The sequence below is a fragment of the Lissotriton vulgaris genome, chromosome 10 (genome assembly GCF_964263255.1).
Source record: "Lissotriton vulgaris chromosome 10, aLisVul1.2, whole genome shotgun sequence".
NCBI classification, from domain to species: Eukaryota; Metazoa; Chordata; class Amphibia; order Caudata; family Salamandridae; genus Lissotriton; species Lissotriton vulgaris.
In genome coordinates this window covers 316,108,149-316,122,524 of record NC_141698.1, presented here as the reverse complement: position 1 = coordinate 316,122,524, position 14,376 = coordinate 316,108,149, and the positions used below count along the sequence as shown (strand labels likewise).

General features: G+C 38.6%; 1 protein-coding gene across 1 annotated transcript in view; it reads left to right on the top strand.

Moving 5' to 3' along the window:
• OBSCN (obscurin, cytoskeletal calmodulin and titin-interacting RhoGEF) overlaps positions 1-14,376 on the top strand; it is a 1,012,031-nt gene that overhangs the window by 508,030 nt on the left and 489,625 nt on the right. Inside the window, exons 59-60 of the mRNA XM_086941076.1 lie at positions 5,080-5,346; positions 8,706-8,966. Coding sequence (XP_086797202.1) covers positions 5,080-5,346; positions 8,706-8,966 — 528 coding nt within the window. The remainder of the gene's footprint in view (positions 1-5,079; positions 5,347-8,705; positions 8,967-14,376) is intronic.

Sequence of the window (14,376 nt, the reverse complement as noted above, 5' to 3'; positions counted from 1 at the left end):
AGACGGACGCCCTCATCAGGCTGCTGCAAGAAAAACCACGAGTGGATCATAAACAACGAAGTGCTCGAAGACATCTTCGCCGCGTGGAGCACTCCGGATGTAGATCTGTTCGCCACCGCCGAAAACAGCAAATGCCGCAAATTCGCCTCAAGGTATTACCAACGGGGGACTCTGGGGAATGCGTTATGGATCATCTGGTCGAACAGCTTTCTGTACGCTTTTCTACCCATTCCCCTGATTCCGGCGGTGCTCATCAATCTGGCCCAGTCTCGGGTGCGGATGATCCTCATTGCTCCGGAATGCCCCAGGCAGTGGTGGTTCACAGACCTGCTTCATCGTTTGATCCTGCCTCATCGGCGGCTGCCGTTTCAGCCGGACCTTCTCACGAAGTTCGGGGGGCAAATGGTGCACCCCAACCTCTCGTCGTTGAGTTTGGTGGCATGGCTCCTGAGATAGTGCAATATGGCCACTTAAATCTGCCTGAGGATTGCATGGACATATTGAAGGAGGCTAAGAGGCCTTCTACTAGGACCTCTTATGCTTATATGGAAGAGATTCTGCATCTGGTGCATGTCTAAGAACTATGATCCTGCGACCTGCAAGGAGGATGTCATCGTTCCATACCTTCTGCATCTGGCTCAGTCTGGCCTTAATTTCCATTCCATTAGGGTTCATCTGGCTGCATTGACTGCTTACAGAAAATGTCCTTCACAGACATCCTTCTTCCAGATCCCTGTGATTAAGGATTTTTGGAAGGATTGAAGAAGGTGTTTCCTCCTGTTCGACTTCCTTCGCCGGCATGGGAACTGAATGTGGTGCTGTCCAGACTGATGAAGGAACCTTTCGAGCCTATTCATAAGCTGCAGAATCTCTCTTGGAAGGCGGCGTTCCTCTTGGCCATTACATCGGCCCGCAGGGTGAGTGAGATTCAGGCATTGTGTTGCCAAGAATCTTATACTGTTTTTCATGCTGCTAAGGTTGTTATGCGTACTCACCCTAAGTTCCACCCCAAGGTGATTTCTGATTTTCATGTCAATCAGACTATAACTTTAACAACTTTTTTCCAGAATTCTTCAACTCCAGCTGAAAGGGCTCTTCATTCCCTGGATGTTAGAAGGGTGTTGAAATTCTATCTGGATAAGACCAAAGACATTCTCAGGTCCGACCAATTGTTTGTCAACTATGGGTCGGTTAGGACTGGTCTGGCTACTTCGAAGCAGTCTATCTCTAGGTGGATTGTGTCATGTATCCAGTTTTGTTATCAGAAATGGAATAAGACCTTAGGGGGTAAGCCTAAGGCGCATTCCACCAGGGGCAAAGCGGCCACAACTGCTTTGCTTCGTAATGTTCCCATTGCAGAAATCTGCAAGGCTGCCACTTGGAAGTCAGTCCATACCTTAGCTAAACATTACTGTCTGGACTCTGATGCCAGGGCAGATGCTCAGGTCGGACAGGCTTCGCTGCGAAATTTGTTCGCATAATAGTGGTGTTGTCTTTTTCTCTACTGCCGGATTGTTTTTGGATGGGCTTGCCATTCTTTTCACTAGATTATGAATATACACAGAGATCCCCTACTACAGAAGGAGTAGTTTCTTGCCTGTAACTCCAGTTCTGTAGTAGGGGTATTCTTTTATAGTCATAAGCGCCCGCCCTCCTCCCCGGTGGAGAAAGTGATGAAATGATGAATGCCACAGGTCTAGCTGATACACCTCCAAAAAGAACTGAAAGTGGAGGGAGTTGCTGTGCATTCTGGGATACCAGGAGAGTTCTGGAACGTTTCCTTAAAGGCACGGTATCTCTTTTTAAGCCACATAATGGCAGCCTATGGGGGTTGTCTGTCCTGTCCTTCCTCTCTATCATTCCAAGGATTTGGTGAAGGGGGGGAAGTGTTTTCCATGGTTAAACCTGGCAGACAGGTCTAAAGTGGGATATTTTTGGAATATCCTTGCATTTCTAGTTGAAGTACTGGACAGTGTAGCCTTGCATGTATAGGCTGCATTATTTGTCTTTGATTCTCTCTTAAGTGTCTATGCAGTATTGCAAAGAAGGCATTTTAAGAGATTATTTTTGATTTCTCCGGGGTCCCCGCACATGAGCGGGACCATTCACTAGATTATGACTATAACAGAGATACCCCTACTACAGAACTGGAGTTACAGGCAAGAAACTACTCCTTCAATTCACTGGTTTGGCCCATTAGTATCTTATGATTATTGCTTAACAGACAGCATCATGAGTTTTACATTAGATCAGTGTTAATTTTTAACGTTTTTCACCACAGTTTACATGATATGTAGCACTTTTGTTTGGTGGTGTTAGAAAACTACTGCTGGAGCCAATCATAAAAAATACATAATACTCTTATCCCTGTTACCAATCGGTCCTGTATTTCAGTATTTGCCGATTCCAGAATTCGCCAGTGGCAGAATTTGGAACAGTGTATGAATCTCGCCATTGACATATAAAACATGTAGTACATTTTAAGTGTAACATTTCTGTAGAGGCAGTGTCAATGTTATTTGTATTTGTTTCCCGTGTTAATCCCATGTCTGTTTTTCAGTTTGTTGCCTGAACTAATTTTCCTCTTGATTCTCCAGTCATTGTATTTAGGCATTGGTGTGTGCAAAACTATCTGGATAAAGCAGACAAACAGCTAGATGTACTTTAACAATGTTTTAGCTGCCTGATTTAAGTAAGAACCCCCGTAATTGTCCAAACTTGACTACTGTGGGAATTTCCCACAAGGAACTTGTTAAACTTTAGAGTCTGCAAACCCATGCTGAGTGTCTCGTATTTGGGCTCTCTTGCCACAAATACATTATGCCAGCTCTGAAGATCCTATGCAGGCTACTGATCATATATAAGTCATAGTTCAATTCCCTCTGAAATAGTCCATGATGCTGAGTGGCTGCTGCTCACCAGGACACCAATCAAAGGCCTTCTGGCAATGTAATGTGCTTGATGTTTGACTTCTCCATCTATTAACCTACTGTAATCCACTCAACAAGCTACATATAAGTCAGAGGAACATTCTGTCATATCCAAGTCTCTGCCTTCTTCAGTTCTATGCTTCATCTACCACTCGAGAAAGACATTTTGAGAATCTTCAGGGAATTAAATATCCAGCCATTCCATGCAGCTTATGAAATGGCCAGTAGAAGAGAATCTTTTATCTTTCCTCTGGTCAGGGCTATAGCAATGCCTGTTATGCAGCAAACATTTCAGTTGTTCAGACAACCTAAGTCAGTGGAAATCAGATGGACCAAGAACTTAAGGGTTCCCCTGTATTTCTGATTTTCTAAATCATTAAATATAGTTGAATGTATGCGACCACCATAAACTTAGCTATTTCCTTTGGAAAGAGATCTGCAGAGGCTCTTGGCAATGTGTCACGTAACCCTAATCAGTGCTCAATTTAAGAAGGTGGTTTCAGGTGCTTTGCACTGTCACTTAGTTGTCAGCACCCACACTTCTGACAGTCTGCTACACGATGACACTATCTAATTTAGAGATGAGGACAACAGCAGTTGTTTATTCATTTACTATACATTAAAATGACAAATACCGGCTACCCAAGCCATTCTTATAACTTTGCAGGCCTGGAATAGTCTCAAATGTCACACCTGTAGGAGTGTGTTAGCTAGACGTTATGTTGGTACTGTCAATGCAGTTGTGGCAGAAGCAATCGGTGGCACAAGCTGCAGCGGCCCTTACTTTGTCTACAAATCAAGCATGAGGATAATATTGAATCCTTACTGAAAATTGAAGATTGATAATGGTGCAAGTATTTTATATTTACTTGATTCTTCTTTTCAAAAAATCTTAATGGAAAGTTAAGCCGCTCAGCCCCAGTAATGAAGTGAAAAGTGCTTCTGTAGTTTGCTCCTTCTCTTGCCTGCTGCAACACTACCTGGTGGATCATTTAGAGTGTGGTCTCAAAATTGGTACGCAATTGGAAGTACTGCACTCAAATTATAGTTGTACCTCCTTTGTGCATGCTAGTTCCACATGCTTCTTATTTTGTTCCCATAGTTACCGCAACTCAGTGAGAACGGTGAAAGTAAACTATAAGCAAACACAATTTTCTTACAGTTTAAATTGGTGTTAGTGCGAAAGAGGGCACAAATGCCATAATATGCAGTTTAAGAACTACCTCCAGTGTTAACATGTGCATGTAGGTCATTCATGCCATATTCCTCATAAGATGTCATGATTTTGTTCTGACATTTATCTATTCCATATCCTTTCTAATGTTGTTACACATTCCCCTCCAGCATTCCTGCTGCAAGTAAGTCTAATTTGTTTACCTCTACTTTTGTACACTTCTGAATCTTCACCTTACAAGTCATAGGCCTCAATTATAAGTGTCTCAGATGGGTGTGAAGTACTTGTCGGGGTCTGCTAATATCTAAAATTTTCACTGGAAATGGGGAATTACTCATGGGACTAGTGTGATTGACTTTACATTCCGTTTGTCCGGTAATTTACTGGGCTTTTTGCCCCAATAAATTTCACGAGGTTTGACCTGCTGAAATATACCTGGGGAATATGGGTTGGTGTTGGGGGTGTGTGATGTTCGCTATCCAATGTATAATTCAGTTTTCTGTGCAAACATGAGTTTGTGTAAGGGGTTTAATCTCAGACTCAGAATCAGGGCCTCGTTGTATTATCCACTGCTGTAGAGACGCAACTACGGACCTAATGTAGGGGTCAGCAGATGGGGTACTCCATCGCAAACATGATGAAGTGCCAGTGGATATAATGGACCCACAATACAGCGGATGGGAGATTCGTCACATTTGTGACTGAGTAATCTGTCTGCTGAACTCTAAATCAGGTTCTTAGTTTGATAACAATCTACAAATGTTCGTTTAAGGCATAGATTCTCATGGAGACCATTTCCTTTCTACTTCTCAATGGGTGCTTTGCCTAGCATTTTGTTTTTATTTGCTGCTTCAATGAACCTTTCAATTTTTGTGATTTTTATTAAGACTTTAGACATTTTTTTAGTTCCTATGATTTTATCTTTCTCTGTTTTCATTGTCTCTCTCTGTTTCTATACCTATTCCCCTCCCAAAGCCCTTCCCATTACTTTTAAGAAGGAGCTTCATAACAAAGAAGTGGATGACGGTGTAGACGTGGCACTACGTTGTGAGCTTTCAAAGCCAGGGGCCCCTGTGGAGTGGCGTAAAGGCTCAGTGGTACTCTTCCCTTGTGCCAAATATGAGATGAAGCAGGAAGGGGCAGTGACAGAGCTGGTGATCCACAATACAGAACCGGATGATGCAGCAGAGTACACCTGCGACACAGGGGACCAGCAGAGCACTGCCAGACTCTCAGTAAATGGTAAGCTTCACACTTATTCTCGCATAGCCACATTAAGGAATTCCAATACTTTTCATTTATATCATGTATCATTTTTATAAAAAACAAAATCATAAAGCAGTAATCCACCCTGAATAATGATTATGAGTGAGTCGGTGTTTTCTGAAAAAAAAATTGTTTGCTCAAGCATTGGGATTACGAGTTTAGTGTTATTTAAAGCACCCAGTAATCGCTGAATGCATTAGGTATATCATCCTTCATTAAATGTTGGCAGGTCAAAAGTGCCAGAATTTAACAGGGCAATAGTACACAATATTTACTGTACTATGGCGATTTTAGTGCAAAAAGCACCAACATCCCAGTTGTGGTCACTCACAACATGATTTAGATGAACTCCGAATCAAACCCTAAGAATAGCGTTTCTGTAAATTTTAAATGGCCCCAACTAACAATTCTTAAAGCCTCCTAGAGTGAACATTTTGGTTTTGTATCTAAAGTTTTTAAATATTTATTCTTCTTAGCGGCATGTGTATGTTTATATTTTTTCTTAATTATTTTAATTTCCATTTTGTACTTTGTTGACTATGCTCCATTTCATTCTGCAGTTGCGATCACAGTTAGTACATATTACATGTCCTGCTCATCCAAAAGGCAGCTCTGGGGGAGCTTTTTCAGGAGCCCCACAACGATCAGAAGTTACTGGACTCAGATTGTCCAAAGTGGAGCTGTCTATTCTCTGGTGTCTTGGGCTTCATCTTACTATTGGATCCAACCCTGGACACCAATTTCACCTCTTGATCAGTACACCATTGGAGTAGGTAGACTGAGTGGTCCATGGCTTACTCAGGGCGGTGGTGTGAGGTAGGACAATCATGCATTTAATAAGTATTTCACTACCCAGCCAGTAATTTCATTTACAAAGAAAAATAACTTTAGTTATTGCTCACAGCAAAATAATACCAATTGAATGCAGAAAGCTACCTAGCACACACTACTATGACTGGAGGGTTCATGGGAAAGGAAGTCGTCCGGTACCAACCTCAGTCTGCTACCAGACTTTTACTTTTGGCTCAAGATGAGTTTGGAATACAGTACGTGGCCCTAGGGGTTTGCAGAGTATCCTCTCATTTCACTTTACCAGGAGAAATGTAAGGCTGTTTTTCTATTCTGTTCAGATCAGCTCCTGTGCAAGTTGCTGACACTGTGTCCCTGCAATGTCTTAGTTGTGACCTGTTCTTTAAATAGTTGATCACACCATCCCACTTCAGTCTGCACATCGGAGATAGGTTTGCATTGCTTCTATTCAAGTAAACCCTCGCACGGACCATAGACGGTGGCAGCTATTTTCCTGAAAACCTCAAAACTCAGCATTTTTACTGATGGTTACAGGAAGTGGACTGCAATCTACATGCTCATCCTTCCAACATTGTCCTTTTGAATAAGACTGTGTATGTGGCCTTCAAAATTGCTTGCTGAGAAAATGTTGAGCTCCTGCGATGCAAAATGACTGCAGCCTCCAAAAAGTGAAACACAATAATATATTAAAGGGTAGTGTATTGATCCAGTATTAAGAGACTGGTGCCAAATGTACAAAGCCCTTTTACAGTCACAACCCCGCTGTTCACAAAAACACAGGATTTGGGATGGCAAAAGGGCTTTTTCAATTTTCTAAACCAATTTTTCGAGTCACAATAGCTTTTCCGGCACGTAAAATGCTTTTGCGATCCAATCCCAATAGCAATTAGAAAGGGGCATATAAAGGGCCTCCCCTCCTAATTGTGAGTTGCAATGTTATGTATCAACTGCACAATTAATTACAAACCTTTGAACAGATAGCTACACCACAACGGAGGTTGGAAGTGGTTTGTAAAGAATAGTGGTTCTCTTGGGATTCTGAATTTTGTACACACCCTCTTGGTGAACACGTTTTTGTAGGCCACTGTCCTTATGTTTGTAGACAATCACAGGGGGCAGTAAATATCAAGAATTCTAATTAATATTGATTAGGCTGTCCGTTTTTCAACCCCATGGAAATGGACATTTTGCCATACAGCCTATTTGGACATAAGTGACTAAACGTTGGTGCATAATTTGCAAGCATTTTTTGCAACACCTTTTTGGCGAACCGCATACTTGCCTCTTAAGTAGATGTTAAGGGATAGTGCATCAGTTTTGCGTGTGAAATAATGCGTCCATTATATGTGCATGGAGGGTTTTGAGTTAAATTATATGTTAGGCCATAAAGGGCCAATATATTTTGTGAGAAAACGGTGTAACAATAACTATTTGTGTGATGGACATGTATTAATTATGTGCTAGGAAGTACGGGTCTGTTTGGAGTTGGTGTATTGCTAATATATTAAGAGATAATATATGGGAATTTAATGATGGCTTATTACTTATATGTTAGGACATAATGATTCAATTATATAGTAGGAAATTGTGTTGTAATGATGTCAGAATCTTAAGCAGACGTTGTAAGCTTGGCAATAGAATGTCAGTGGTGCAGTTCCAAACAGTATACAATTTGATTTTAGAAGATGGTACATTTGTTTTATATTAGGTGATAGTGTAAATTGATACGCTTGGAACAGGTTTTATATTACATATCAGAAGGTAATGTGTCAATCACATTTTGGAGGTGACACGGTCATCACATGTTGTGGTATGACATATGAATCATATGGCACGAGTACTAAATCAATATATGTTGGAGGGCTGCGTGTTTTATATCTATTTTATATATTCCAAAATCCCATTATGAGACAAGACCCAGAGTGAGAGTCAAGGCAGTTTTCCGGTCCATCCCATAGGACTTGCAGTGTCACCAGGTCATGTATTTGTTGCTTCTTGTTGAAACAGGGAATATTTCCTAAAACTCTTTTACCCATCCTTTAAAGACACCTCCTTCCTAAAGCGCAATTCACTTTTAATGTGAAAAAAATGCATTTCCAAATGTTACAAATCTCCTTGTATGGTACAAACAAAGTATAAAATGCTTCACACCTGACAGTAATAGTGGCAAATGTTAGGCTGAAGAGGTGGGAAACACATGATGCCTGCACCATGCACAGACTTTATTGACATTAGAAAATGTCATTTTCACGGACTCAATGAGAATGAAGACGTTCTTTTGAAGGTGTTTTTGAAGGAGGAGTGGATTTCTGTTATCTGATTATTTTACACTGGTCCTAAGTCATTGTTTTTGCCTGCCACTGAGTGATCTTTTGAAAAGAATTCCCACAGTTGTAAATTATAAACAAGTATGTAGTGAAGCATGCATCCTTGCTTATATTTTCCCAACTGAAAACTGAGATTTTAGGATACCTCACCTATCTGTGGTTATGGAATACCCTGAATGTGTTTTCTTGACTCCACAGCTCTCTGGTTTATGAAGGAGCTGCAAAATACAGAAGCAGAAGAGAGAGAAACAGCCAAGTTGTGTTGTGAGCTATCTGCAGTCATTGAGTCAGTGGTGTGGACTAAAGAAGGTGTGGTCCTTCATCCCAGTGCGAAATATGAAATGAGAAAAGAAGGCACTGTCCATGAACTGGTCATTCACAGCTTGGAACTTGTTGATACTGGAGAATATGTCTGCACTGCACGCAACCGGATGACCTCTGCAATACTGAATGTGAAAGGTATGTTTGGCTTCATAGAAAGTCTCGAGATATTTAGATAGTTGGGTACCTAAAATTTAGCTTTCACTTGGTAGGATAGCTATTTCAGCCCTATCAGCCTCTCAGTGTTCCAAATAGGTCTTCAAATCTGTCAAGTTATCCTCCACCTGTTTTTCCTCATTGAGTACACTCTGTAAGATTCCTCTTTTTCTTCACAATCAGTTTCATCCTCTTGCGGTACAGTCAGCTATTCTTAGCAAACTGGACAATTGTAATTTGTTATTCATGGGGGCACTTGATGTATTATGAAGCATCTTTATTGCATACAAGCAGTCTCTGCTAAGTTAGCTCTTTCTCTTCCATACTATTCGTAGGCACCTGTTAAATTTGATCACCTAAATTGGCTTCCATTGTGAAAAAGAGTCATGTTTATATCTCTTTGCATTAACCGTAAAGTCCTTCATCATTCTTGTCCTCTTTTCTTACAGCAAAAATGCAACTGTTATTTTCCCTTGCAAACTTTGTGCTTAACAGATGTTAACTTGCTCATTGTACCCAAGTTCCAAATTGTGCAAGTTTGTGTGTGCACTTTTTCATTCTCCAACTTTCCTATTTGTGAAACACACATCACTGACACAATATCACGGTAAATAATATTGTATGACACAAATATCGTGTCAAAAATATTGTTCACTAAAATATCGTCTCACTCTACTTATAATGGTAAGTGCACAATTATTGGAAATAAAATATCATTTAACACTAATATTGTCCAAAATCATACAAAAATATCATTTTTTAAATATAGCTATATATCCAATTCCACATACTTAATACTATATAAACATTGAATTACATAAATACACACATATTTGTGTTTATATATGTATGTAGTGTAGCACAAATCTTAAAATTTTATATTTTATATATTTTTTAATTTACTACAATGAAAGGGATGTATATATCTCTTTGTTATATTTACATATTTAATTAAAACTTAAAAAAATATTACAGATTCAATTACAAATTATTAAATAAATTACCAAATAAAATAAATATAGAATGTTTAAAAGCAAAAACACACAATTATAAAAAAACATAATGTTGGGAAAGAGAAGAAGAAAACAACAGAGAGGGAAGTAATGGGGGAAAAGGGAAGATTACAACACATACCAATCTTAAAAATAAAAGAGTATTAAAAAATATCAACAAACAAAGTAAACAAATAAAAATATGTTAGAAAAAGTATTGGAGTCTGGGAACATAGGATATACTGTTCTGATTCCAGTTTATGCAACAGAAGGGAAAGTTTATAAATCCCGACAGGCTTAAATCTACAATTTCCACTCCTAACAGCACAACAGTAGGGAAAGTGTTAGACTTCAGAGGGATCATATTAACTATTTCTACTCCAGTCGATGCAACAGTAGGGAAAATGTTGCACTTTAGAGGGGATTGATTTATTTTTCTTACTTCAGTCTGCACAATTAGGGAAAGTGTTCGACTTTGGAGAGGTTACATTTATTCTTCCCATTCCATCCTAAGCATCAGTAGGGTAAACATTAAACTTTGGAGGGGTTACTTCACTGTTTCTACTCCAGTCACTCCAAAGATAGGGAAAGTGTTGGACTTTGAAGACGGTAAATGTACTATTCCTACTCCAAACAGTGCAACAGTAGGGAAATTGGTGGACTTTGAAGGGGTTAAATGTACAATTACTACTCAAAACCGCACTACAGTAGGGAAAGTGTTTTACTTCAAAAGTGTTTACCATTTTCACTCCAAACATCCCAATAATATGGAAAGTGTTGGACTTTGGAGAGTTTAGATTTACTATTCCCATTCCAGTCCGTGCAACAGTAGTGAAAGCGTTGGACTTCAGAGGGGCAAGATTTACTATTCCCACTCCAGTCTGTGCAACAACCGGAAAATGTTGTGCTTTGGAGGGACTGCATTCACTATTCCCACTTCAGTCAAAGCAAAATTAGGGAAAGTATTTCACTTAAAACACTTTACATATTTGAAAATCCCTATTAATTTAGAAAAATATGTAACTGTTGATATAAGCATTAATAATCACCACTAAACATATATTTTTTAATAAACAATAAACAATTAAACAAATTACATAAATTATAATTAAATCATCAATTATTACTAAATATAATTGTTGTTAATTATTACCAAATTAACTTCCCTACCTATGCGCCTGTAAACCCAGCAGCTCACACCTAATATAAAACTAAAATAACTAGTAATAGCTCAAATTACATAATGATAATAAATTAAATAATTACGGTTTAGTAATTAATAAATTATTAATTAATTAACTTCCCTCCCTATACCCCTACAAACCCAGGAACTTGTAACTAAAACATAACTAAAGTATATAAGTATTAGATAATCTACATAATTAATAATCAATTAAATATTGAACAATTAATAATTTATTGAGAATTCATTATTACTTAAATCCTCACCTTATACCCCCTACAAACCTGGCAACCAACACCTAAACTATATCTAAAAAAATATAAGTATTACACAATTTACATAATTAATAATCCATGAACTACTTAAATATAATGAATTATTAACTGTTAATTATTACTTAATTAACTTTCCACCCTATACCACTACAAACCTAGCAACGCCCACCTAAAATATTACTAAAATAAATCAGTACATAACTTGTGTCAATAATATAAATCACATATTTAAATGACAACTATTAATTAATAATTCAATATTACTTGGCTCCCCACCCTTCCACCTTAAAACCAACAACCTGTTGTAACACTCTAAATCACTATTAACTATTGAATACAAAATTCAAATCACTGAAAATTACAAACTATATTTTAAAACATGAATAACAATATTGCAAACAATAGTAACACATACATTAAAATATGAACTAAAACACATTAAAATAATAGTATTAAAAACTATATTAACAACAATGATATTCTTAAGAATGATATTATTTACCTAAAAGAAACAATATTCTTGACAATTATATACTTGGATCACTATATTTTTGTTGTCTTTGCTTTATTTCTGATATTTCTATTTTCTGATATTTACAACTCAATATTTTGTCCAAACATCATGGAACAGCCTACCCCCTTCTCTACGTTCCGTACAAGATTTACTTGATTTCAGGAAATCTCTGAAAACATGGTTGTGCACCTGTTAGCTTGTGGCATTGCTCTGACTACACCTCTGAATGCATATAGAGCACCAAGTTCACAATTGCGCTTTAAAGATTACATAATAAAAAAAAAAATCTGCGGCCTACTTCATAATACTCCTGTGCAAAAATGCTCTTATTGCTATTCTATAATTTATATAATAAATCTGATTGTGCCTATCTACATTGACTCATTTACAGTAATTCTCATTTTATAATATCTTAGAGTCCCAACACTGAGAAAGAAGATTTGATTAAGAAAACCTGTTGTCAAGGGGAGATCATTTAGTAGGCAAGGCGAATGTGTGGTGGGGAAATATGGCCATGTAACAAATATCCAACTGCACATCTTTATGTATTTCTTCAGTGCCAATGAAAGTGTTTAACTTTTCCCAGCAATAGGGCTTAGAGCACAGTATGTCACAAAACAAAGATTATGCATTAAACAACACCACAGTTCATATTCAAAATGAGGATTACAACAGAACATGAACTCCCTGTTTCATTTAAGAAACTCCTGTGAGATCTTCTTAATATTAAAGATTATCGTAAACATTGCACTTTTCCTAAACAATAACTATTGAAGCCCTAAAATATTCACAGCATATTAGTCTTAATTCTATGTACTTTTTAAGTTAATGAAACAGGTGGTTTGACTTTAAGGTAATGGCTTTCTGAAAACAACCGCTGAGCAGAATATATGTATATTGTGAGGTTTTTGTTTCTTAGCACACTTAGTGCAAGATGAGGTCTTCCCTCACCATTTGGTTATTGTTTTATTTTTTTGTACTCAAGGAGGAAAATTGAGTGGCCAAACATCTTGAAGACTGGAAAAGTCAAAATAGATAAATATGACGCAACATAAGCAATGTGACAAAAATAAAGGAGATCAATCAATCAAAAGATGCTTTATTCGACAGTACATGTCATAAAAGCATTACAGATAAAAAGTTAAAACAGTATAAATATAAAACTTGGATAATAATTTTTGTGCAAAATAGCAAGGCAATCATCAAAATTCCCAATATAATACCAAGACATTAGTTCATGGGAGAATGGACATAAAAGCACAACATTTAAAGAAGATCTCAATTGGTCACAAAAAAGGCATATAAGAGTAAATTAGAGCCCACTCTTCACATTAGGCCAAGCTCAGATAGATGAATGAGAAGGCGTTCCTATTTCAGTTTTCAAGCGTAATTTGCTGCGCACGAATATCCCACATCCACCTTAGGAATTTTGCAATTGGAATAGCGTACCTGAGTGATGGATCTTTACAGAGAATATGGAGAGCTGTTCTACAGGATCTTGTACCCATATTCCTGCAAATTTGCACCAGCCATGCTTTGCGCGGGCCTGTGATTGCAGGGCAGACAAACAGTACGTGTGACAGAGTTTCTGCCTGGTCTGCACATGTTATGCATTTGTTATTCTTTGTGGTGGACCATTTGGATGTGAAGCACTTTAAAGATAAGGTTCCTTATCTAAATTGGAAATACAGTTTCCAGTCCAAGGGCTTTGTTATAGCATCCCAATAAAGCCTAAGATTTGGGTGAGATATATTCTGTAGGTAAAGCCTTGTGAGTGACATGGAATCGTGGCACCTACACGCTGATCAGGGGGCCCCAAATATCGACTGGTTAGGACTTGGCAGGCAGTAAGTCCCAGAACTCTGACAACAGAGTCTGACATCGGGAAGCATTCTCCAAACAACTTGCAACCCTCGGAGCGGGCCTGCGGCCCAACCCATTGCCACCCTATGCCTGGCCAGGACCAGCAACATTGCAATCCGACGTCGAGCGACATCCGGGCAGAATTTTACGAAGCCAAGCAGGCACAGAGGGGCGTCCGGGTTCACCGTAGCACGAGTTGTACCTCCCATAGTTTAAGCTGTGGGGCCAGGTCAAAGGCTGATTTCAAATCAACAAAGGCAGCATACATGCAGTCCTTGCCGAGGGCTACTGTTCTCCAGTATAATGTAACAAAGCAAAAGACCTGATCGATTGTGCTTATGTGTGTCCGAAAGCCTACCTGAAGGTGGCTAATGATGGAATTTTGGTCCATCAATACATGAATCTTGGCCAGGATAAGCCGAGCCACCACTTTTTGTATGGAATCCATGAGGCTTATGGGCCTGTAGTTGCCAGGCATCAAATTATCTCCTTTTTTTGTATATTGGATTATCTCTTCCCTCCGCCAGGTATCCGGGATGGGAGCGCCATGGGCAATAGCATTAGC